At 52.7% G+C, this 27,188-nt stretch overlaps 1 protein-coding gene across 1 annotated transcript; it reads left to right on the forward strand.

Moving 5' to 3' along the window:
• The first annotated feature begins 7,702 nt into the window (after positions 1 to 7,702).
• Positions 7,703 to 27,132, forward strand: LOC144729508 (uncharacterized). The gene is made up of 6 exons (XM_078609844.1): positions 7,703 to 7,861; positions 8,195 to 8,314; positions 8,540 to 8,695; positions 13,732 to 13,866; positions 17,972 to 18,104; positions 22,899 to 27,132. The coding sequence occupies exons 1-6, from the start codon at positions 7,703 to 7,705 to the stop codon at positions 23,180 to 23,182; spliced, it is 987 nt and encodes a 328-aa protein (XP_078465970.1). The 3' UTR covers positions 23,183 to 27,132.
• The last annotated feature ends 56 nt before the right edge of the window (positions 27,133 to 27,188 follow it).

Consider the following 27,188-nt stretch of genomic DNA (forward strand, 5'->3'; position numbering starts at 1 on the left):
TGTTGGTGGGTGGGTGGGTGTGTTGGTGGATGGGTCGGTAGGTGGGTGAGTAAGTATGTTGGTGGGTAGGGGTGTTGGTGGGTGTGGTTGTATTGTTGTGTGTGTATTGGTGTGTGTGTGTGTGTATATTGGTGTGGGTGGGTGTGTGTATTGGTGTGTGTGTGTGTATTGGGGTGTGTGTGTATTGGTGTGCGTGGGTGTGTTGGTGTGTGTACGTTTCACAATTAGAAAGCGGCTGGACACTCTCCCGCCTGAAATGTGTTGGTGGGTGGGTGTGTTGGTGGATGGGTCGGTAGGTGGGTGAGTGTTGGTGGGTGGGTGGGTGTGTTGGTGGGTGGGTGGGTGGGTGTGTTGGTGGATGGGTCGGTAGGTGGGTGAGTAAGTATGTTGGTGGGTAGGGGTGTTGGTGGGTGTGGTTGTATTGTTGTGTGTGTATTGGTGTGTGTGTGTGTATATTGGTGTGGGTGGGTGTGTGTATTGGTGTGTGTGTGTGTATTGGGGTGTGTGTGTATTGGTGTGCGTGGGTGTGTTGGTGTGTGTACGTTTCACAATTAGAAAGCGGCTGGACACTCTCCCGCCTGAAATGTCACGACGTTTGCCACCTCGAACTTTAATTCCGTAATTTATGAATCCACCTCCTCCTCGACCAAGACTGCCGCCACGACCACCACCACCCTTCGCCTCACACCCATTCGCTCCTCCTACCCGCACCATGGCTTCTCATTTACACACGTCCACCTCTCCGCGTCCACCTCACCGTGTCCACCTCTCCGTGTCCACCTCTCATTGTCCACCTCTCATTGTCCACCTCTCATTGTCCACCTCTCATTGTCCACCTCTCATTGTCCACCTTTCCGCGTCCACCTCTCCGTGTCCACCTCTCATTGTCCACCTCTCCGTGTCCACCTCTCATTGTCCACCTTTCCGCGTCCACCTCTCCGTGTCCACCTCTCATTGTCCACCTCTCATTGTCCACCTCTCATTGTCCACCTCTCCGTGTCCACCTCTCCGTGTCCACCTCTCCGCGTCCACCTCTCGGCGTGTCGCGGCGTGGAGCGGGCGTGAGGACATTGCTTGACAAGAAAAGGCCATTCAGCCCATTCATCTCGCGTCTCAGTCCATCAATGAGTAGACTCGCATTGCCTTTCACGCGAGTGGGGCTGCCACAGAAAGAAAAGAAAAGACCTTGCCCCACATCCTGTAAGAACATTCTGCAGCACACATCGCACGGTGTTTTCTTCTTCTTCAGATAGGATTCTATTCCGCGAGGTTCCCCCACCCCCCCCTCCCAATGAATTGATCAATGTTGCTGTACCGCGTGACACACACAACCTACATCAGAGAGACACGGGGCGTAAGACATCACCGCATGTACGCGCATCTCTCCTCATTCAATTACTCTGCACTCAATTGAATCGACATGCCAATGACAATTACTTCTCACTGATTATTAAAATAATATAGATGGATAAATGTTTTGTAACCGCGGCTCCTCGATACAAATTTGTATCGCCACCATCATCAGCATGATGATTCACTGTTTCTCATCATGATGATTCACTGTTTCTACTGCCCACCTCCAGTGCCCTTCATCTGTAGGCGCGCCACTAACAAAGGGGGCACTTTGAGACATGAACACGAGAACCACACCGCGAGGAAGTCGCTTGCAGACCAAGTGGCTGCGTGAGAACCACCCCCGCTGTAGCCGTGCCACGGCACCGCGTGATGATGGTCTGTGGCACCTTGACGAGATCCGCAGCGTGGTGTGGTTCCTTTGTGTCGATCACGTTGTGGTGTGATCTCGTGGTAGGCCATCGCATGAATGTCATGATCAGGGGCAGGAGGGAGGGGGCGGGTGAAGGAGAGAGGACGAAGCGGATGAGGAGGAAGGGTGGGCGGAGAGGTAGGGAGGGAAGAGTAGGCAGAGGATGAGGAAGGAGGAGGTAATGCCCACGCGAGTCCCAGGGTAGGGGCTGAGTGTAAGCCGCGGCGCTGCTTAACGACGTGAGGATGAGCTGTCGGTAATGAGTCTAAGCAGCGCTCTTATCGTTGTTGTTGTTGACATGCCGGTAGGGATGGGAGCACCCTCTGGCACCGCGTCCCGCACCCAACATTCCGGCCCCTTGAAGGCCCACAACCCACGGCGTGTCGCGCTACGGGAGGCCCTCTGGCCATACTTCCCCACGCCGGGCAGTTGATGGAGACCGGGACCGGCTCCGACATCGCTCGCCACCGATGCGAGCCGCTTATAGCCAGGAATCGGTGTCGAGATGTGGGGGGAGGAGCGGGGGGGGGGGGCATTTCGGTCAATTTGGGATCATCGGCACTGACCACGGCGCGAGCCGCGCCTCGTGACAGCTGTGGCCACGCCGCTCCGCTGTGGCGGAGACCTCAGGGGTGGGGTAGGCGCGAGCTCCCGGGGCGATGTTTATCACCACACTTGAGGTGGTGATGATGTTGTTGATTGTGATGATGGTGATGATGTTGTTGATGGTGATGATGATGATGATGTTGTTGTTGGTGATGATGTTATTGATGATGATGTTGGTGGTGATGATGATGATGTTGTTGATGGTGATGATGATGTTGTTGATGATGATGATGTTGTTGATGGTGATGATGATGTTGGTGATGTTGATGGTGATGATGTTGTTGATGGTGATGATGAAGTTGGCGCCCGGAGGCTGCGAAGCCGCGCGCCGGTCTCGTTGGGCACCCTCCTCCTCCTCCTCGTGTCGCGTCCTGAGCCTCACACTCGTCTTGGCGTCGTTCACCTTCAACGTTGAAGACTTCTCGCTTCAAATAGCAGCAGCGGCGGTACCAGTTTGCGCTCATCGCTTCGTGAGGGCCATCGTCCGGATCGTCGCCTATTTTATGTTTTCTCACTTTAAGCGCGCGCAGCTGTTTGTGTTCAGATCAATTTTGATTTGAAGCTTTCGTGACTGCAGGAATCCAAACTCTTTGGTTCTTTCGGTAAAGTCACGTAGGCAGAAATAAAATTAAAGAAATCACGACGTTTCGATCGCAACAAAATGCTGAAGTTGGCCAACTTTACCATTTTCTTTCTGTGGTTGGCCCACCTGATGAAGGTTGCTTGTGTTGCGATCGAAACGTCGCGGTTTATTCTATTTTATTTCTACCTACGTGACTTTACCGAAAGAACCACAGAGTATAGTTCAGATTAATAATTATTGTTATGACTGTGTTCGGGGCAGCGAAATCTTTTGTGAAATTGGCAATGATTGGCATAGATAATGGAGTTAGCGCTCTGCTTGTGCACTGCCCACACACGCGACGCGTTCTCGATGCGCCACCGCCAACGAAGTGGTGATAGTTGTTCGCATGGACTGGGCTCCGGCCATTGTAATGTGGAATGTCCACCCGCTGACTAAGTTGACCGCGGTCACGTTGCTCGTTGGAGGAGGGCGACGCTCACGACTCGCATTTGACGCAAAAATCATCAAGCCCGCGACTCCGTGAGCCAGTGGCGGCAGCAGCAGAAGCAACAGCAGCAGCAGAAGCAACAGCAGCAGCAGAAGCAGCAGCAGCAGAAGCAGCAGCAGCAGCAGAAGCTGCAGCAGCAGCAGAAGCAACAGCAGCAGAAGCAGCAGCAGAAGCAGCAGCAGTAGCAGCAGTAGCAGCAGAAGAAGCAGAATAAGCAGCATAAGCAGCAGAAGCAGCAGAAGCAGAAGCAGCAGCAGAAGAAGCACCAGAAGCAGCAGCAGAAGCAGCAGTAGCAGCAGCAGCAGCAGAAGCAGCGGCGCCCTGAGGTTGTCCCCAATCTCGCGGGCGAGCGGAGAGTGACTCGGGACGAGGTCGTGACGCTCTATGAGGCACGGGGTGTGGACGTCGGGCAGAGCGGCACTCGTTTGGAGGTCAGCGCGGAGTTCCAAGTGTCCCGAGTCGCGCGCCCACGCGAAGCAGTGCAACACAACTCTCGGTGCACAGCGAACCGAGTAATTCGCCTCGCGTGGAGTGTGACGCTAAAGCCAACGGAAAGGCGGAGAAGACTTATTAATTGTCACAAACGCGTAAAGATAGTGCGCCAAACAGCGCCGCTTCAATGTATACCAAAAACAACACTCGCCACATTCGTCAATCTGCCAAGGGAGAGAACTAGACACAACAGATGACGTTTCGGACATTGGACCATCTTCATGCTGTTGAGTGTTTTCTTGTTCTGCGCTTCTGCCAACGTAATTCAACGAACAGGACCGTATCATGCAGTGCTCATCATCACCATCATCGCCCTCCATGAACGATCCACTGCTGGATGAAAACCTTACCAAGCCGTCGCCAGACGCAAACAATCCATTGCCACGCGATCTCTGATTTTCGTCGCTCCATCTCTTTGTCTGCGCCCCCCCCCCCCCGCCATCGTTCAGCTTTGACGAGCTGCGATGCGACGCTTCAAGCCACGATGCGTCCTCGCCAGAGCCCCGAGACGATGCCACGGTGTGTGAAGCTGCGGGGTCTGATCCGCGTGCCCCTCTCGCAGTCTCCCAGTGTCGCGGGCATCGCCACGGACGCAGCAGCAGCAGCAGCAGCTCCCACGGCCTCGTCCCTTGTGCGCGCGTCTGACTGCGCTGCTGCTGCTGCTGCTCACGATCACGACGAGTGTTTGACTGCGGCAGCAGCGTGCCGCTTGTTATGAATGCAGCGCTTGAACGCGAAACACAAGGCAACTGATATATACACACACACCCATATATACGATTGTTATTAAGTGTTTATTTTTAGTGTTGGTTCGTTTAATTTCATGGACATTAAGCCCGTTATGATTCCCACTTTTAACAAGTACTGTATACACATCGAGACGGTCCATGGTGATGGACTTCGCCCGACCAGCCATCACCAATCCAATGCTGGATGAAAGCCACCTCCTCGCGGTGCCTGCAACACAACGAGCGCGCTGCCCTCACCACGAGCCCGCCGCTCCGTCTCCGCGGGGTTGGTGCCCCGGAGCGCGTCCCATGCAAAGTCGCTCTTCTCAGAGCGCCGTTGCGGCCATGGTGCCCCCCCCCCCCCCTGCTCGCGATGTGGGGGAGCCTCTTGCCCGACTCCGCTCTCGGGCAACGTAAACGGCCGCGACGGCGTAGACGGCAGGCGCCACCTTCTTTCTGCTCAGAATCGGGATCGTTATTTAGACCTGGAGGAATCCGATGAGCTGTGAAGCTCTTTGCTCGCAGGTGGCACTCGACACGGCGTACACATCGCCCGTAAGTTGCAGCAGGAGCGGTGGCGCAGGTGGTTAGCGCACTGCGCCGTGAGCGCCGGCGACCTGAGTGTGACTCCCGCTCGCGGATGTCTGCACCGGTCCACGTGACCCCAACACTCTTCACCAACCCCACACTGACACCAGCGTGGTGAAGTATGGTCAAACAACGCCACGCGACCGATACGGCGCTGGGGGAGGGGATCATCCAGTAGTGGATTGACAAAAGGGGTTTTTGTCGGTTTTCGTGTGGTGTATACACACACACACGTTCCACTACGATGATTATTACGATACGATACGCACTCCGTTAAGAAAACGTTGAGATCATAGTTGCGTATGAGCACGCGTGTCACACGGACTGCAATACAAACGTGAGCGCCGTTGTGAAGAACCTGAAGCCACGACTCCACGAATACTCAAGGCAATCCCTCGCTTTCGCATCTCGAAGAATCGACAGTCGTTTTACTTTAGATATTATCTTTCGATCTATCTACAATTGGGCTTGTACAGGGGGTACATTTGCATCATCATCATCATGAGCTCCATCAGCACGATCCGTCCGGTGCCGTGCGCGGCTTCCCAAGCGGCCCCGAGGGACTTTCACCTCCAACGACAAAAACACCACGAGCAGAGGGGGGGGAGGGGGAGATGAAAACACCCCATCCGGGATTAGATAAATAAATAACGAAGGAGCAGAGGAATAAAAGGGCAGGCGCTGAATGATGTTGAGGGGAGAGAGAGAGAGGATGCGGGTGATGTGTGCGTGCGTGTAATTGACTCTGGAGATTCGCCCTGATTGGGTTCGAGGCGTGGGCTGGAGGAGGAGGAGGAAGGGGAGGGGGTGGCGCGTGGATGTCGGGGTGACGAGGAGAGGGGGACGGTGGGTGGACGGGCAGGGTGGGTGGGTGGACGGGCAGGGTGGGTGGGTGGTGGGTGGGAGGTGGTTGCGATTGCTGGACCATCTGAAGGCTTTCCGAACTCCAAACACCCCCCCCCCCATTCCCACCTCCCTCTCCCGCCCCTCTCTCGCTCTCTCTCTCACTCTTTAGCCCAGACACGGACTCGTCATCTTCTTTAGAAACTCATTAAAGAACATCACGCGAGCACGCCTGTCACTGCGGGACAACTCCATTCCAATCTCCGGCCACGTCTCCCTTCAATAGAGATACAGAGAGAGACGCCCTCTTATCAACATCATCATCAGCACCATCATCATCTGTGCCGCGTGACGGTTAAGCGACGGCACGCCAGGTATGTCTGCTCTTGAATCATTAATCAACTAATTGCGCGCGGACTGAAGTTACGTGATGCTGCTTTGTGCAGTGATTGACAGATCTATGTGATGCACGCGCTCGCCGAAGATGTTAAACATTTTTTTTGAATTCATGATCGTCATCGTGGCTCAAGCTCGCGTGGAATCCGCGTGTGATTATTGACTTGACGAGAATAATTCGCGACAAAGACGCTCGAGTTTGATTGATGATGGAGTATATTTGTGTTTCAGAAACGCCGATATAAGTAAGAATGTTCGCTCACGCAGTGACGAAGATCGCGACTTGTATTTAACTCAGCGCGTTCTCGACTTAATGTGCGTACGCCCGCTGGTGATATTCACTCGCACGCTTCAATGTTCAAGTGAACGCTCGGTATTAATGACCGTTTGACCATCGCCTGTTCATTATTCCTTGCCCCGGTGAGTGAATTCACTCCGTTTCGCGTCAGTGTCTCGCTCACTCGACTACCCTAACGATAACAACTACACAGAGTAACGCCACGCACATAATCAAGGTGGTTCCTGGACATCAAATCACCCTTTTGCGCGTGCCGTATTTCTCGACACACTGCTGTGTGAGGAGGCCCTCGCACAGCAGCGGATTGACCACGGCTCATAGCGACAATGCCGACTCCTCTTATTTGCCCGCAGCCTGCACGCGCTCTCCTCCTGCCTGGTGAGTTCCTCACCAATTCACAGCGAGAGAGAGATGGGGCGTTCTTTGCTTCTGTAGGATGATTCCTTCTGTAGGATGATTCCTTCTGTAGGATGATTCCTTCTGTAGGATGATTCCTTCTGTAGGATGATTCCTTCTGTAGGATGATTCCTACAGAACCTTCACGCGGACATCCGTAAGGCGCTCGTGCCGCCCGTCTCGTGATAACGGCCTCGTCTGGACATCTGTCGGGGGGGGGGGGTAAAAAAATCTTAACAGCTCATCGGATTCCTCCCAGTATCAATAAATATCCTGACTGTGTCTCCTGTGCCACCCAGAGGTGGCGCCGCTGGGGGTCTCCGTGCCAAACGGAGCCGTGACCCGCAGCGCCCTCCGCTTTGCGCGCGGGAGGTGAAGTTGAGGAAGCGTCTCGCGCCGCGTCGAGGAGGAGGAGAGGTGGCCGAGCCAGCGGCCAGCGGCCAGCCGCGTCCACGCTGCGGCCCCCTCTACCTCCCCTGGCACGCCGCAGGCGGGCAGCTCAGCGGGGCCCTCAGCCATGGCCAACAACAACAAAGCGCTCACCTTCTCCATCGAACGGATCATGGCGGACACTTCGGACGCGGCCTCGAAGCTGCCCGCGGGGCCCCTGGCGCCCCCCTTGCCCTGCGCCTTCCCCGCGGGGTGCGCGGCCTGCCCCGACCTGTGGAAGTACGCGGTGCCGGGCGGCAAGCACCACGACAACAGCCACCACCACCACCACCCCCACCACCACCACCCCCACCAGCAGCAGCAGCAGCCGTACGCGTCCTGCGGGCCCGTGTGTCTGTCTGGTGGGAAGCTCCTCGCCAGGGGCGGCTCGCTTGTGGACCACGCGTTGCAGTGCGCCAACGGCCAGCAGCACGGCACCACCACCACCACCAACAGCAACCACCACCATCACCACCACCACCACCACCACCAGGTGGTGCGCCCAGCCTTTGTGGAGCACCTGCAGCACCTGCAGCACACGGCGAGGACGTTCTACGCCCTCAACTCGTGCTTCGCGCAGCACGCCAAGGCGGCCCCCGTGCCGCAGGGCCCCGCGGGGCCACGCGGGGCTCGCCTCGGCTCCACGGCAGCGCCGCTCGCAGCGGCCGAGGCCACCAGAGGCTTGGAGGCTCAGACGAAAGTCCAACAACAGCAGCAACAACAACAACAACATCACCACCACCACCAGCACCACCAGCAGCAGCATCACAACCATCATCATCAGCAGCAGCAGCAAAAGCAGCATCAGCAGCATCGAGAGTGCGTGGAGAAGCCCAAGGCTCACGGAGCCAAAGAGGAGATCCAGACTGGAGGCGACAAGGCGCAGGCCCCCCCCGGATGCGAGTCGCTGTCGTGCGGGCTGCAGTCCCGGGGCGGGGGGCCCGGGAAGAGGCTCTCGTCTGGGGGGGGGGCATTCGCCGGCGGCGGCGGCGGCGTCATCAGAAGTGTCTCGGGCAAGACGGAGTCTGGCAAGCCGAGCGGCGACAGGAACAAGCTGTTCGCGTGTGACCTCTGCGGCAAGGTAACAACGCGATGTGCGATCATCTCGCTCGGCATGGCGCTCGTTGTCGTCGTTGTTGTTGTTGATGATGGTGATGATGGTGATGATGATGGTGATGATGATGGTGATGGTGAGAACCTCTCCTCCGTGGTAACAGCACAGGCCGGAAAGCCACGGGATTCAAATTCACCACCAACCACAATTACTGTGTACTCTCTCCCCGCGTACCCTCACCCCGCGTACCCTCACCCCGCGTACCCTCACCCCGCGTACCCTCACCCCGCGTACCCTCACCCCGCGTACCCTCACCCCGCGTACCCTCACCCCGCGTACTCTCACCCCGCGTACTCTCACCCCGCGTATTCTCACCACGTGTACCCTCACCCCGTGTCACCTCACCCCGCGTAAACACCCCGTGTACTCTCTTTCCGTGTACTCTCTCTCCGTGTACTCTCACCCCGTGTACTCTCACCACGTGTACTCTCACCCAGTGTCACTTCACCCCGTGTACTCTCACCCCGTGTACTCACGGTCACAGAGGCGAGAGATGTGGAGATGAAACGTAACCAGTGACGGCAGCAGTGTTAGGGTGATCTCACTATTAACTAGCGGTCTATTACGGCAATGTAACTAGTAATCACAATCAACGTGTTTGGGTTAGATCGCGTTATCTATAAATGTGTCGTAACCCTCCACCACCCGACACGGCCAATCGGCAAAAAAGTGTCACGTTGACAAAAGACAAATAGTTCACTACTTTAGCCCACCGGTGTGTTGAAGCGTGAAACCACAACATTTACAGTTTTTGAGTAGTGCGACGTTTCGCTGGTAATTGCATCCAGCATCATCGGGCAATTCGCAACTAATCATTTTGGTCGCGAAAGCCGACGTGTTTAATGTCACTAGTAGTCTATTACGGTAATGTAAGTGGGAACTAGAGATGATTCGCAGGCATCTAACTCGTAACCAGACATGTATTTATGTAATTTAACAAGTAACTATAGATGTAGTAATGTCATGTGACCAGTGACGATAGGGCGTGTTACTGTTACGTAATTAACGACAGCGCATTGAAACTACAAACAGCCTTGCAGCATTGTCGTGAGTTGTGTTCGTGTAGTAACTCGTTACTAGCAGACGCATTCTACAAATGTATTACAGAAATTCGGAGTGATCCATTTATCGATACCCTACCACAACAACAGGGAGACATTCTAAGTAGAACCAATATTTGGGATTGCTAATCCTCGACGCGTCTCCCACGATGCCAATGCGCTTGCTAAACCTCGCGACCCTCCTCTCTGTAACCTGCGGGACCGTCGCTCTCGCGGTATTCGTCACCCCTTGAGAAGAAAGTCAGAGAGGCATTACATTATGAGTGGGGTATCTATAAATGGATCAACCTCTATATAATTTTAACAGTGAATTGGATATTTAATGTCACGACGACTAACGCCTCGCGTAAGTCCTTCACACCCTAGCCGGCGATGTACTTGCTGCGCTGCGTCCACTGCCTCCTGCACCCCACAGGCTGCACGTGCTGTGTGTTGCTGTGTGTTGCTGTGTGTTGTTGTGTGTTGTTGTGTGTTGCTGTGTGTTGTTGTGTGTTGTTGTGTGTTGCTGTGTGTTGTTGCGTGTGTTGTGTTTGTGTGTTCGCAAGCCGCGTGACCTCCAGGCGTGTATCCGTCGAGGAAGTTTTGCTACTTAGACTTGGGGGTGGCCCCAAGCTTATTCAAGTGACCTGCAAGAGCCTGAAACGGCGTCGCTGCAGCCCGAGGCGGTGCCTTGAGAACGGCACATGCCGGTGGAGAGATACAGCTGCGTTTGTAGCTCCGCGTCGGATTTCAAAGTGGACATCGGCCACGGGCGATCCGCTGCTGGATGAAGACTTTCCACCAATCTGAAAGTCGTTGGCGCTGACTCGTCGTAGAACTCGACGCGCAGTCGGAGACACACGTGACGTGTCACACAGAGACACACGTGACGTGACACACAGTCAGAGACACACGTGACGTGTCACACAGAGACACACACAGACACACACAGACACAAACACACACAAAGACACACACACACAGACACACAGACACAAACACAGACACCAACACACACCAACACACACACAGACACACACAGACACACACAGAGACACAGACACACACAGAGACACAGACACACACACACAGAGACACACACACACAGACACACATACACAGGCACACACACACAAACACACATACACAGACACACATACACAGACACACATACACACACAGACACACACAGACGAAGGCCCCCCGTGTAGCCTGTGACGGACTGTTGGGGCAAGTGCTGTTGGCGAGCAGCAGCTTTGAAGGCCGGCACGGCGCACACGAGGGGGCTGGGTGGTCAGCAACCACGCCCGGCCGCCTTTGTCTCCCCAGTGGCGACGTTATTACGCAGCGCGCACCGGGTACTCGTTTAGAGGCCGAGTCGACCTAGGGGGGGAGGCCCAGGACCGGTTCAGATAATCGTCGCTGAGTGTTGGCCGTGAGCGGGAATCGAACTCGGGTCGCCGGGTTCGTAGCGCTGACCGCTGTAAGACATAAACACATCAACACACGCACACACAGACACGTGTTCGTCTACAACAGGTGTTCATCTTTAACACGTGTTCGTCTTTAACAGGTGCTCGCTAACAGCACTTGGGGTCACTCTACATGGCGCTGTTAAAGGCTATAATTCAGTAGATGTTTGTCCTCTTGTGTTTATATCTGTGTGTGTACATATACGTGGATGATATATGTCGGTGAAACAATATATTTATCCGAGTTAAGTTTGCTCAAAGTCAGTTTATCACGAAATATAATGGCATCGTGGTGTATACCCTCCGTGCTGTATATACATTATACTGCACTTACAATAGGTGTGATTAATCCTGCTGTGATGCATACGCATGGAGTGTTAATTCTGATTGTTATAATACGAATTGCGGTCCCTGCATCGATGTGTATATGTTGTATCACAATCAGGTGTGCGTACTATGTGTATATGACACGCTATGGGAACATGACGAAGATGCTCTTGCGTTAATTGTGAGAAGGCTAATTGGTGCTTGCCTTTGCAATTAACGTCACGCAATTGCGTGATTATCCCACAGTACTCCCAGAAGCACCACCACCACCTCCACGTGTCTCATCGTGATTCGTTGGCGATGCTGCTGCCTGAACCGTGATATCACAAACAACAACAACAACAAAATATACAGCATATGTTTACTGCTGTGTAACATGTGCTGTATATATAATGTCCGACGTTTTAGGCAATGGCTCTTCGTCTTCATAGCAGCGATGCGCTGCCAGTTAGAAGGTCAGTCGACCTTTCGTCGTCATTTCCGAGTGCGTCGACTTTGTTTGTTTTGTACGGGAATGTGGCTTTCGATACACTGGTGTGAATTTAACTATCATTCAGTAAATCTCAACATTAACAAAATACGCACGATCATGTTTCGATTAATACCAATTACGCATCAATCTACGTAATGCGCCAAATGCACATTATCCTAACAACGAAGTATCACTTGCAAATATTACTCCCGAGTCATTGAATGCTCGTGGAGAGACTGATGTATTTGTTGATACATACATCAGTGTGAATGTGGCATTGTGTGTGTACATAGGTTATCATTTGTAGAGATATCCTGTCAATAGGCTCTATTTCAGCAAAGTATTTACCGCGTTTCGTATTCAAAGTCAATGTGGAAAAATATATACACATACTGAAACAATATAGAGGAATTATACATAGTCTTCAAATTCCGTTCCTCGAATGTTTACTAAACCATCGTTGTTTAACAACCGCTGATGAAACACATCACACGATCTTAACAACAACAATAAACTCACCACGTGATGTACACAATGATAACCCGCAGACAGAAATGACTTTACTACGATGCTCCCACTGAAGTCGAACTCGCTCGTCGCTTTCACCGAATCAGTGTGGTGAAGTATGGTCAAATACCCCCCCTCCTCCCCCACTCGGGGTGAGGGAGGCCATCATCCAGCAGTGGATTTGCCCAAAGGGCTGCACGAGGGCGAAGTCTGTCGACCACGTGTCCCGTCCCCGGCATCACGTGGCCACATGCGGTAGGCGGACATTGCTGCTCGTGGTGGTGGTGGTGGTGGAGGTGCAGGACCTGGGCCTCCCCTAGGTCGACTCAGCCTCAAACGAATACCTGGTGCGGTGTGTAGTAAACATCGCCACTGGGGAGACAAAGGCGGCCGAGCGTGGTGCTGGCCACCCACCTCTTCGCGTGCGGTGCCGACCTTCATAAGTGCTCGCTAGCAGCACTTGCCCCAACAGTCTGTTCAGCCTATACGGGGGATCTTTGTCTTTGGTGAAGTGTAACGTTAACGCTGATAAGAGGGATGTTTACCCGTGAACGTGCACACTCACCGAGTTCACTTGAGGAGCTGTCACCGAGCCGCGATCCATCTACCGTCAGCCTACAAGCTGTGAACAGGCATTGTGTAGCTACTCACTACACACACACCCACCTGGGTGTTCACAGTGTGTAGCTACTCACTACACACACCCACCTGGGTGTTCACAGTGTGTAGCTACTCACTACACACACACACACCTGGGTGTTCACAGCGTGTGGGGTGTTACCCGTGAACACACCTGGGTGTTCAACGACAACAACAATAACGACGACACCGACGACAACAACGATGAAAACACGTGGGATGGGAGAGACGTCGTCGTGGACGCTGCAGAGAGGCCACACACACACACACACAGTGTGTGTGTGCACACACACACACACTGTGTGCACACTGTGTGTGTTGGGGCACTTGCCCCAACAGTCTGTTAAAGGCCATATGTGGGGGTGGGTGGTATTCGGTATTGGCGTGTACCCCGTGCGTGTCCTCTCCATTGTGGCAGTGTCGTGGTCAGCGCGCTGGCGCCACGAACCCGGCGGTTGCACCCGACTCAAGAGCCGGATGGCTCACCGGGCTGTACCCTGTCTCAAGGCTACACGGGGGATCTTTGTCTCTGTGTGGCGCGCGCAGGTGTTCAGCGCGCAGTACAACCTCACGAGGCACATGCCCGTGCACACGGGCGCGCGCCCCTTCGTGTGCAAGGTGTGCGGCAAGGGCTTCCGCCAGGCGAGCACGCTGTGCCGACACAAGATCATCCACACACAGGTGCGCGCCGTGACGTGTGTGTGTGTGTCACTGTGTGTGTCTGTGTCAGTGTGTGTGTGTGTCAGTGTGTGTCTGTGTCAGTGTGTGTGTCAGTGTGTGTCACTGTGTGTATGTCAGCGTGTTTTGTCTTTGTGTGTCAGTGTGAGTGATGAGCGGTAGTGAAGCGGTTAGCGCACTGCGTTACAAACCCGGCGACCCGAGTTCGATTCCCGCTCACAGCCAAAATCAGTGACGATTATCTGAACCGGTCCTAGGTCTCCCCTAGGTCGACTCAACCTGAAATGAGTATCTAGTGCGGTGTGTAAACATCGCCACTGGGAAGACAAAGGCGACCGGGCGTGATGCTGGCCACCCACCCCCTCGTGTGCCGTTCTGGCCTTCATCGGCGCTCGATAACAGCACTTGCCCCAACAGTCTGTTAAGGCTATACTGGGGATCTTTGTCTTTGTGTGGGATGAGTGGTCGTGTCGTGGTTAGCGCGCTGCACTTGGGCCGCTTTTTATCGGCTTCAGCGTCACGCTCCGAATAAAATTGAGCGCCCTTCAAAAGCTGCAGACACGAAGCGAGAATAATTAAACATATCACTCGTCATAATGTGGTGTTTGAATGTCTCTACGTTGCGAGATGTTAACTACCTCCCTGGTATACAGAAGGTCATGTGTTCTCTCTCTCTCCCCGTGGCCACGTGGATTTTTCTCCGGGTCCTCTGGTTTTCCCCTCCACATTTCGAATCAACGTCACGCGTTTAGAGTGTTTGGCTGCTTTAAATTTACGCGCGATGATGAGCCACTTCGTTGGGCTATCATTTGTGAGTGCCAGGTCGCTTCTGAATAAAGAGTCGTCGTATAGCTCAGTGGGCCTTAGCTGGTGAAATTAAACAATTGGTTGAGTTTAGAATCGACCGCGTGTGTTCTTCACGTCGACGTCTGGAGCCCCTCAATGACACCGAGAGAGGCCATCGTGGGTCGCCACGTGCTCACCACGTGGTGGGTCGTCACCGTGGTTGGTCGTCACGTGGTGGGTAGTCACCGTGGGTAGCCACCGTGGTGGGTTGCCACGTGGTGGGTCGCTGGCTCACGGCCCGGGCAGCGTCGGATGCCCCACACGGGGTCGGTCGCTCTCGCCCGGACGCGACGAGAGGAGGGAATTCTGAACATGTTTAACAAACGCATGTTTAAACAAATTGTTTTATTTCACTATCATTCATTTCATGTATTCATATAAAATAAAAGTGCATGTTTTATATACTTAATTACAATCGTTATGTACTTTTAAAGGCTATAAGCATAGTAATATATGCTCATTATTTAACCAACACATGTTTTACATTTAGTATTTTTTTTACTTAACTAATTCATTTACATGCATTCGTGTAAATGAAAGTAATTTTAAACATGTTGTTACAATCGCAATAGATTCAGAGAGGCTAAGCATTACATGAAAAGTCGAGTGTTTCCATCCCACCCTTCGCCTCCTCAACACGACGAGTGACACATGGCACGGGGCAGCGAGGGGGGGGGGCTCCGCTGCAGAAGTCACTCGCTGTGGGTCGAGACTTGAACTCGAGTCGTCGTCGTGTCCAGCGTCTCGACGCTAACCACAGCGGCGTCACCCCGCCTCCACGCGAGCATATTAGCGAGCACGTATCAACGGCGCGACACATACACACACACACGAACAAGTGAAATACGTGATACACTTAGAAAGATTACCTACTCGAAACGTCGGGATGTTCGTTTCTTCTCACGGCGGCAGCTCCACATCGCGTCGTGAGGGTAGAGTCCAGCGTGTCACACGCTTGCAGCAAGCAAGTGCTGTTAGTCATCACAAGCACACAACGGCGAAGATCCAACCCGTGTAGCCTCAACAGACTGTTGGGGCAAGTGCTGTTAGCGAGCAGCACCTACGAAGACTACCGGCGCTGTGGCACACGAGGGGGTGGGTGGGCAGCACCACGCCCGGCCGCCTTTGTCTCCCTCGTGACGATGTTCACAGACCGCAGTAGGTGCGCATTTCAGGCTGAGTCAACCTAGGGTAGGCTCAGGACCGGTTCAAATAAGCGGCTTTTATTGATCGTGATCGGGAATTGAACTCTGGTGGCCGGGTTCGTAGCGCAGTGTGCGAACCATTGCGTGTCCAGTACGATATACAACACACATATACATAGTACACACAGACACGTGTACACATATACTTACAGCACAAACATATAGATAATACACACACGTGTACACATACATACAGCACACAAATATACATAGTACACACACACACACGTGTACACATACATAGTACACACACACGTGTACACATACATAGTACACACACACGTGTACACATACATAGTACACACACACGTGTACACATATACATAGCACACACACGTGTACACAAACGTGTTCCCACACACTCGTGTACACACACACGTGTACACACGTGTACACACGTGTACACATGCGTCAGTGTCGCAGCGTGTCGCTGATGCAAGGAATGACCCCCCCCCCACTCCCCCTACCTACGTAGCCCGCCCCAGGGCCCCCACGACCCCCCCGGGGCCGGTGCAGCTGCACCGCCTGCACACTCCGCAGCTAAGCGACTGGCATCCGCACAGATACTGCCAAAATAAAGACAAAGGTCCCCTGCTTAGCCTACATAGACTGTAGGGGCAAGTGTTGTTAGTGAGCAGCACCTACGGAGGCCGACACGGCACACGAGGGGGTGGGTTCTCGCTCCACTCCCGACCGCCTTTGTATCCCCAGTGGCGATGTTGACACACCGCACCAGCTCCTCATTTGGGGCTGAGTCGATGTACACACCCACACGCAGACATGCGTAGGAAGATTTAAAGCTTTCGTGACTGCATCGATTCATATTCTTGGTTCTTTCGGTAAAGTCACGTAGAAGGGAAATAATAAAATAATAAAAATAAAACATAATAAGATCAAATTCTCACGACGTTTCGGCCACAACGCAAGCAGCCGGAAAGACAGCGTCTGAATTCGTCGTGAGAATTGTATTTTATAATGTTTTATTTTTATTATTTTATTATTTCCCTTCTACGTGACTTTATCGAAAGAACCAAGACTATGCGTAGGAAGATTCACACCTTCAGACGCATGATTCTAAATGTGTGTTAGCGAGCACCTCTCACCACCACTCCGATACAACTCACAGGGGAGGAGGGGTGGCGCAGTGGTGAGCGCACTGCGTGAAGCACGAACAGCGGGGACCCGAGTGCCACTCCCGGGACACGGCTGACATCAGTGGCAGCGAGTGGTGTCTGAGCCCGTCCTGCCACTCCCACCAACCCGCATTGACCAGCGGGGTGAAGTATGGTTAGAACAACCCCCGGTCACCACACGGCATGTGCAGGCAGTCATCCAGCAGTGGATTGTCCACGTCTGACGATGAGTGGATTTCATTACGACAGACTGCAACAGTTTGTGATAAATAAATAAAACCTCACACGATCTCCCCACCGACGTAGCGTGCGCGTGTTGGTGTGAGTCACGCGGTGGGGTGGCGGTGAGCACGCTGCGCTACGGATCCTGGCGACCCGAGTTCGATCCACAGCCCCCAGCGCCAGTGGCGATTCTCCGGACCGGTTCTGGGTCTCATCCCCCAGGTCTATTCGGCCGCACATCAAGTACGCGGTGCAGCTATGTAAGCATGAGCACTGGGGAGACAAAGGCGTCCGGGTTGTCCACACCAACCCCCTCGTGTGCGCACGTGGACAGCACTTGCCATGGCGATGTGTGCAAGGCTGGAGCGGGCATCTTTCTCTGTTACATTAATTGCCAACGTATTTTTAGCGCAACCTGAAGCAAACATTAATGAGTCAACTTTGCTGCGACGCACACGACGAGCGGTGGTGTAATTGATTGCTCACAGCCGAGATGCAGCTTGAGAGAGTCGGTGTACATCGTGTGCGCGCGTGTCTTCGTTAACTATCGCCACTGGGGAGTCAAATGCGGCCGAGCGTGATGCCGGCCTTCATAGGTGCTGCTACTCGCTGGCAGCACTTGCCCCCAACAGTGTGTCAAGGCTACACGGGGGATCTTTGTCTTGTCTCTCTCTCTCTCTCTGTCTGTGTCGGCGTGTGAAGGAAAAGCCACACAAGTGTCAGCACTGCGGCAAGGCCTTCAACAGGAGCTCCACGCTCAACACGCACATCCGCATACACTCGGGGTACAAGCCCTTCGTGTGCGAGTTCTGCGGAAAGGGCTTCCATCAGAAAGGTGAGTTCAGTCTCCTCCTCCACCTCCTCCACCTCCTCCTCTGGGTGGGAGGTGCAGGGGCAGCTAGAGGGCGGGCGGGAAGCCGGCCGGGAGGGGCTCCACCAACAGCTGCCCCGCGCTCTGCGGTCCTACATTGGGCTGCTTGGCCAACCCCACGGAGTGAGCGTTTTGTACCACGTGGCAGCGAAGAAATCCACGCGTACGACGGGGCCTGGGAGGGTAACATGCGGTCGCCGTGCAGATGGAAACAGATGGAGATTAATCCCACTGTGTGTACACTACTGCCATCTCCTGGCCGTGAGATGACAGTACAGTAGTTTACAGTACAGTAGTTTACAGTACAGTATTTTACCACACTGGTCGGCAGCGGCTCAAAACACCACCAGCAACGCGGCGGTGGCGGATCGCTTGAGGTCATCGTGAGGTCATTGTGAGGTCATCGTGAGGTCATCGTGAGGTCATCGTGAGGTCATCTCGCGTCTCTCCCGGAGGGGGACCTCGACGTCATCCGCGCAATGGGGTCCGGGGGTGCTTACCCCCTCCCCCCCCCCCGTGTCCACCCCCTCCCCCCACAGTGTCCACCCCCTCCACAGGGGGAGCACTGTGTGTGTGTGGGGGGGGGGTTCTAGTTCACCAGTGCTCCTGTATATGGGGAGGAGGGGGAGCGGTGGTGCAGTGGTTAACACATTGTGTGTAGGGAGCGGTGGCGCCGTGGTTAGCACATTGTGTGTGTGAGTGTGGGGAGCGGTGGCGCAGTGGTTAGCACATTGTGTGTGTGAGTGTGGGGAGTGGTGGTGCAGTGGTTAGCACATTGTGTGTGTGGGGAGCGGTGGCGCAGCGGTTAGCCGCATTCCGGTGTTCGATTCCCACGCATCGGCGATCGTCAGTGGCGAGCGACGTGCGAGACCAGAGTGGTGAAGTATGGCCGAGCAGTGAGCAGTGCTCACCGCCAGGAGGCGGCGTGGCGGTGATGGGGGGGAGGGGGGGGTGCCTTCACCCAGCCTTGGGATTGACACAGCGATGGAGTAGCTCACGATCCGCCTAAAGGGGCATTTCAATTGCACGCTCCCCATTGAAGCGCTTGAGCGCTCCTCTCCTTGACAAAGGCAAAGCAGTCCCGGGAGACGAGTCTCGTTTACCACTCAGCCAACGCAATGAGGTTATGGAAGGCTCCTGGAGACACTCACCGCCTCGACACGTTACACACCCGCGTGAGAATTCGGAAGCGACGCGAGGTTTCGTCTGCCCGGCACCTCCTGGGCGGGAGACGGCTGCCCGCACGGCCTACAGCTGGCGGGGCAGATTTGAGCTGCGAGGTGGCCAGAAGAGAGCATCCCAGCAGTGGATTCTTGAGGTTTGAGCGTTCCTCCAACGCGTGGTGGGTCTGCTCCGGGCACTTTGTTTCCCTTGCACAATGAAGCCATGAATTAGTAATTGAACGTGACATTGGCCCAAGAGCCCTATTGTAATCGACAGTCGATATCAAATCCATAGCAATCAATCGTTGTCATTAGGTCCATTGGAATCACGCGGTGGAGGGAATTGTGACTCAAACGCGAGCAGTGTTTACCTTCCCATATGTATACATACAGACACCGTATGTGTACATACAGACACCTATGTGTACATAAAGACACCGTATGTGTACATACAGACATCGTCTGTATACATACAGACACCGTATGTGTACATACAGACACTGTATGTGTACATACAGACACCGTATGTGTACATACAGACACTGTATGTGTACATACAGACATCGTCTGTATACATAGAGACACCGTATGTGTACATACAGACACTGTATGTGTACATACAGACACTGTATGTGTACATACAGACACCGTATGTGTACATACAGACACTGTATGTGTACATACAGACACCGTATGTGTACATACAGACATCGTCTGTATACATACAGACATCGTATGTATACATACATGAACCGTATGTATGCATACATGAACCGTATGTATTCAAACATGAACCGTATGTATTCATACATGAACCGTATGTATGCATACATGAACCGTATGTGTACATACAGACACCGTGTGTGTACATACAGACATCGTGTGTGTACATACAGACACCGTGTGTGTACATACAGACACCGTGTGTGTACATACAGACACCGTGTGTGTACATACAGACACCGTGTGTGTACATACAGACACCGTGTGTGTACATACAGACACCGTGTGTGTACATACAGACACCGTGTGTGTACATACAGACACCGTGTGTGTACATACAGACACCGTGTGTGTACATACAGACACCGTGTGTGTACATACAGACACCGTGTGTGTACATACAGACACCGTGTGTGTACATACAGACACCGTGTGTGTACATACAGACATCGTGTGTGTACATACAGACATCGTGTGTGTACATACAGACATCGTGTGTGTACATACAGACACCGTGTGTGTACATACAGACACCGTGTGTGTACATACAGACACCGTGTGTGTACATACAGACATCGTGTGTGTACATACAGACACCGTGTGTGTACATACAGACACCGTCTGTATGTGCACGGCCCTGTGCCAATCCACTGCTGGATGCGTCGGTGTGTCCCGGGATATGGCTACGACACGGCGATGTTGGTAGTATTATTATTATTATTTACTATCTATATACACCTCCAACGAAGCTTCAAATCTATTATACTGGTAGGAACATCCTGGTTACACCAGCCCACAGGGGATTATTGTGTCCGTCCGTCCGTCGTGCAGGGAGGGGCTGGGTGGGAGGGGCTGGGTGGAAAGGGTGGGGCTGGGTGGGGAGGGTGGGGTTGGGTGGGGAGGGGAGAGTGGAGTGGGGAGGGTGAGGAGGGGCTGGGTGGGGAGGGTAGGGCTGGGTGGGGGGTGGGAGGGGTGGAGCTTGGTGGGGAGGGGCTGGTCACCCCGTGGTGCCCTTATAAAACTCAACGTTTAACCTACTCACGCCGGCTTGTGCCCGCCCTCACAGTCGGGCATATTTGCGGAATACACCACGCCGCCGTTGACCCTGGCCATTGACCGAGCAACCCAACGTTCCTACCAGCTCCCTCCGCAGGAATGTGTTAGGACCAGAAGCGGCTGTGGGATGGAATGTTTGGGTCGGGCTGTCGGCAGTAGTGGGGGTGGTGGGGAGGTTGACAGAACAATGAATTACACCACGACCATCAGTCAGCCAGTGTCTATCGTCAGTCTACACGTGCGGTCGCGTGCCTTCAGTTGCTGAGTCGTACGCCAGTGCGCATTGCTGCCATCCTTCTCGTCTTCGCCACGACCAATCGGTCAGCCAGTGTCTATTCCCATCGTCACCCACATCAGGCGCATGTCAATGCCAATCCCTATCCTTCATTTTGCTTGACCAAGCGGTGAGTCAAAAGGACAGGGAAAGGCGTCATTTAGACTACGGGAGCTGGGTCACCAAAACGACAGAAGGAGTCGGGATACAATTTGTGTGTGCGTAGCTGTGTGTGTGGCTGTGTGTGTGTGTAGCTGTGTGTGTGAGTGTAGCTGTGTGAGTGTAGCTGTGTGTGTGTGGCTGTGTGTGTGCATGAACACGACCTCTAGCAGAATCAATTGGATTGGCGGAAACGTACCACGTGACCCAGGTATTAAATAGGGGTGGAGACGAACGACACGTGGTCAGAACGGGAACGAACAGAGGGGGGGAGGCCACTCGGGAGCGGGGCTCCGAGTTGCCACGTGGCAGTGCGTCTCTCTCTCTATATCTGTCCCTTCACGCTGCCTAGCAGTAGCGTGGAGTAACTGTAAGATAAGTTGAATAAAAGACGAATTCCAGAAATCGCCTCAACGAGCTTTATTAAATTGGCACCGACTTTAGCCACGGGATGAAGAAGCGCTCGCACTGAACTCGAGCTCCACGTAATCCCCAGCTAAACGTCGAACCACATTGTGTGAACATGTTGCTGCTTCCTTTTCAACGTACAAGCGGGTTTGCTGGAAAACGAAACTCTATCGGCACTTGAGCCCTGTGTGTGTGACGACTTCATGTGTCGGCCGCGTCATTCAGCGGTCATTGACACCCTCTGACCCAGCTGTGGGTCAGAACTTCGCGTTTCGTATTTGTGAATTTATAATTAAAATTTGATTTTATATAACAGCATCGTTCATGCAAATTACATCTGAAAATGAATGATATAAAATCCTTCTCTCCAACACACAACCGGCGTGCTGTACTAGTAACGAATTGGCATGTTCTGTTTACGGGACAAACCTTGATAACAAAAAGAGTAATTGGCCGTGTCGGGCGGTAGCGGGTTTAACGACACATTTATATATTTACGAAATCTAACCCAAAGAAACTTGTATTGTGGATATAAAATCCTACATAAAAACATTGCGAACCACATTGCCAGTTTGTTGTCCCCCCCCCGCACCTCCGATGAGCACGGCTAACTACGTACGGCGTGAAAAAAGTTCAACATAGTAGGAGACAGCGCGAGACGGAGGGTGAACACAGGCACGCCATGGGTGTCAGGGCGACCGGAGACGCCTTGTAGGCGAGAGTCCACTCATTTTCAGAGGTGGGGCAGGGGGCACTTTTACCCACAAGACATCGCCAGCGTGAAGACCGCCACACATTGCTCGAAGCCATTTGGGGTTTGACAGAACGACTACGATGGCGGGTGTTGTCACGTGCCGTGTGTTTTGTCGCGGGCCTTGCGGTGAGGAACGCTGCGGTAGGACATCGTTCATTAACCCCCAGCCGTGTGCCTTGTCTCCCACCTACCTGCCTCGCCGCTGCTGCGCTCGCTCCCAGGCAACTACAAGAACCACAAGCTGACGCACAGCGGCGACAAGCAGTTCAAGTGCAAGGTGTGCAGCAAGGCGTTCCACCAGGTGTACAACCTCACGTTCCACATGCACACGCACACGGAGACCAAGCCCTTCACGTGCTCCTTCTGCGGCAAGGGCTTCTGTCGCAACTTCGACCTCAAGAAGCACGTGCGGAAGCTGCACGACAGCTCGTCGCACGCGCTCGCCACCATCGCCGCCGCCGCCGTCGCCGTCACGCACGAGGAGCAGGAGGATTCGTCAGAATAATCCGAATCTTCATTTAGACGCTCGTCCAATGACGTGCACTTCCTCTTACGAATCATCACCGCCTCGAGCTTTCCCGGCTGGCTGCTGGCTGGGCTCCTGTCCTCACATTGAGTTGAAACGGTGGAGGAAGATGCTCGGAGGACTTCTAATGGGTCGCGACACCCACGAGGTGTGAGTAACGAAGACAGGAGACGGACGCGGTTAATTTAAACTTGCTCTAACTTTTTTAACTCCTATTTGTGTAATAATTTCGCCAGATTATTCTAAGAAATCACCGAGATTGTGGAAAAAAAACCCTCCCATCACAATACATATTATCTTACCGTTGTACTACACTAGTAGGTAAAAAGGAAGACTACTTTGAGCGCTCCGAGTACATGATTGTGAGAAGAGTGTGAAGGCAACAACGGTGGCTCTCAAAACACCAACAAACTTAGTTATCCATAATACAGATTTTTGGGGTTAGATCACGTAAATATATAAATGTGTCGTTAAACCCGCCACCACCCGGCACAGCCAACTAGTAAGGGTTGTCACGTAAACAGAACGTGCCAATTAGTCACTAGTACAGCACTGACCGGTGTGTTGGAGAGCCAAGCCACAACATTTACAATCTGAGTACGACGTTTCACCAGTAATTACAACCATCTTCATCAGGCGACAGCGTTGGTCGGACACTTCTCGGAGGGCCCTGGCCACGTTGCATTATTTTGACCCATTGTTTTATTTTGACCCATTGTTTTATTTTGACCCATCGTTTTATTTCGACCCATCGTTTTATTTTGACCCATTGTTTTATTTTGAACCATTGTTTTATCTTGACCCATTGTTTTATCTTGACCCATCGTTTTATTTTGACCCATCGTTTTATTTTGACCCGTTGTTTTAAGCCAATCGAAGAGTGTTCATGATAAACGGGAGGAAACTGTAGCCACGAGGCAGCGCTAGCGATGTCCGTCAGAGTCTGTCGGGAGCTTCACGAATGTGAGATCCACCAACCGTCGCTTCCTCTATCCACCAGTGGCGGGCTGGCCCATACCACTAGAGGGAGCTCTGGAGTTTGGCCTACTCTTCCACGCGTGGCAAACATCTTAGGAGGAGGTTGGGGGTAACCCACATTTGACCATACCACACGTGACCTACAGATATAACTCGTCAAAAAGAGCAGCAAATTGTGTGCCGGCGTCATGCTCCACATTTGCGAAATTATAAAGTTATTGTTTTACAACGCAAATTACTTCAATTGGGATTACACGCGGCAGAAAACGTGGCCCGGTAGTGGCAGAATGATTGCCCACGTGCAGGCCCCGTGCACAGGGAGAGCTGCCAGTGGGGGTGCCCTTTGCATGGCTGGGATGGGATGCGATTTTGAAGGCGCTGGGCGGTGCAGAGTTGGTTTAAGCTCGCGCCATATGAACGCAAAGACGATGACGATTGTTGTTGTTGTTTATGTTTATTGTTGTTGTTGTTGTTTAACTTGGTGCGTGAATTCACTTGCGCTGCTGCCTCGTTGGCTCCACACGACCCGTGTGTGTGATGGTCACGTGGTTTAGCCTTGTCAGCCCGGATAGGTTGTGATATTTTCCACAAAGGTCACGAGTTCGAATGAATGAGGAGCGTTGCATCAAAGGTATTTGTGTATTTTATTGGTCGATTATATTGATGGTGTGTGGCGGCTAACAATGCCTCGAAGTTTCAAACTATTTGCAACTTTGTGTGTGTGTGTATATAATGTGTACATTATCATGATGTTACGAAGCGCAATGTGTATAATGGTGTAATGTATGATAATATTGTATCGTTACTTTGGAACATTGATCTTTCTGGCACGAAGTAGTGTCCCTGTAGGCCAATGCGTGTCTAAGCAGACAACGACAAAGAACATCGATTGTTTAAACGTGAATCACTTAAATGATGACCTTTCCTCGTCTCGGGGTTGTCCGTCGCTGTACGGAACTTGATGGGTTTTTTAAAGCGCAAGCATTATGGTGTCACCTGACATCGACTTTACAGCAAACGTGCTGACACATTTAACGATTATACAGCACTTCAGACAAGTATTGAACTCGTCGGCTTTCGCGACCAGTATTATTCATCATGAAGGTTTTTGGGTTAGATCGCGTTATTATGAACAGAGCCGGCCCAGCCACTAAGCGACCCTTGCAATTGCAAAGGGCCCCGTGGCCAGCAGAGGGCCCCCTAGAGTCACTGCTAGCTAGTGGGTGAAAAAAATCATACATCAAAGGGGCCTCCAACCAAATTTTGCTTAGGGCCCCCAAAGGTCTAGGGCCGGTTCTGATTATGAATGTGTCGCAACCCTCCACCACCCGACACGGCCAATCAGTAAACAAAGTGTCACGTTGACAAAACGCCAATTAGTTACAGTACTTCTTCAGCCCACCGGTGTGGTTGAAGAGCGAAACGTCGTACTACTCAAATTCTAAACATTGTGGATTCACTCTTCAAACACACCGGTGGGCTGAATAAGTATCTAATTGGCGTTTTGTCAACGTCACACATTTATCTAACCCAAAAACCTTCATGATGAATTATGGAGCTATGGCGCGTGCACGAGGTCCCATGGGTCAAGAGTGCAGCCTCCAACTGCTAGTCTGATATCTCTATCTCTGCTTTGAAGGAGGACTACTGACCGAAACTTCGCCTATTATATATACATGTGTAGTTGTCCACTTTATGGCGGTGTTTAACACGAACGTGAGTGTGATTGTGCGTATGTACCACTGCCAACGCAACAGCGTCACATGGTGTATGCTTTTGAAACGCACACACACATAGACACATCGATGTATGCTTCATTACCTTGACTAAGTACATCGATGTACTGGACATTCTAGTTAAGCAGAGTACCAGCGTCAGTATTAATGGGTCACAGACTCCTCTGAAACATAGCTAATAGCTCCGTGGGCTTCACCCGGTAAATTAAATAGTTTAGTTGAAGCAGACAATACACGGGTCCCTTATGTCTTGGCGTGTAAAAAGTCAACGTATTTTACGCATCTTATCAACCGCACAGCCTTCTGGGAGCGCAGATATAATTTTAGCAGGGATGGTTTTAACAGAACCTCTGGACCGGTTTCAGCAGTTCTTGTCTCATCAGCAGTGTCAGGCTTTCTTGGACCACAGTGCTGCTGAACTGCTCAGGTGGCGTTCACAGACAGACTCGGATGTAAATAATGTATCGCTGCATGCGCCTGCTGATTACTAAACGCGTTCCACGTGACGCAGAGAGTGCTTTCACGACTCCAGCTAACGCAAAAAGGAAGCTGATGAAGAGTCGTACAGAGCGCTGTTTGAACCAACAGAAGCGATGTCTCTACATGACGCCCCCCCCCCCCCAGTCTCTGCCAAGCAGGCCGGAGAGCATTTGTACCTCGGTGCCCCCATTGAGAAAGTGTCCCTACCGCTTTAAACAAGTTAGTATGACCCTGGCGAAGCGACTGCTGTGTTGGCACCGGTGCACAATTAACAAAGAGCCCAACACGTGTGTCTATAACGCTGTGGCCTTAAAAGAGAAAATATGTAGACAACGTTTCGGGCACTGGCCCTTTTAGCACATAGCATATTTTATGTGCTATGAAGAAAAGCCATTTCCGAAACTTTGCCTGCTATATTTTTCTCTTTTCAGGCCACTTATATTTCAACAGCTCTGTTTTAAGTTTCGTGTAAATTCCGTGTTGTTGATGCGTTTATACAAAAGCATTCTAACGCGTGCTTGTTAGGTGACTTTATTGCGTGACTTATTTGGACCCTTGGTAAATCTGGGCCATGGCGCTTCTTCTACCGTCTCCAGCGCCGCTGCACTAACGCACGTGGACTGCCACCTCGGCCATGCGTGCTGCCACGTCCCGAACTCTGCTATCACCACTGGCGACCTGCCTCGACTCCTCTCTGCATTGTGCTGACTGCCTCTGACACGCCCCCCCCCCCCGTTTCTGTGCAGCGTCTTTGAGCGAGAAACGCCGTGCAAATCTACAGCGTGTCGTCA

Source organism: Lampetra planeri, chromosome 32 (assembly GCF_965212315.1).
Source record: "Lampetra planeri chromosome 32, kcLamPlan1.2.h2, whole genome shotgun sequence".
NCBI lineage: Eukaryota > Metazoa > Chordata > Hyperoartia > Petromyzontiformes > Petromyzontidae > Lampetra > Lampetra planeri.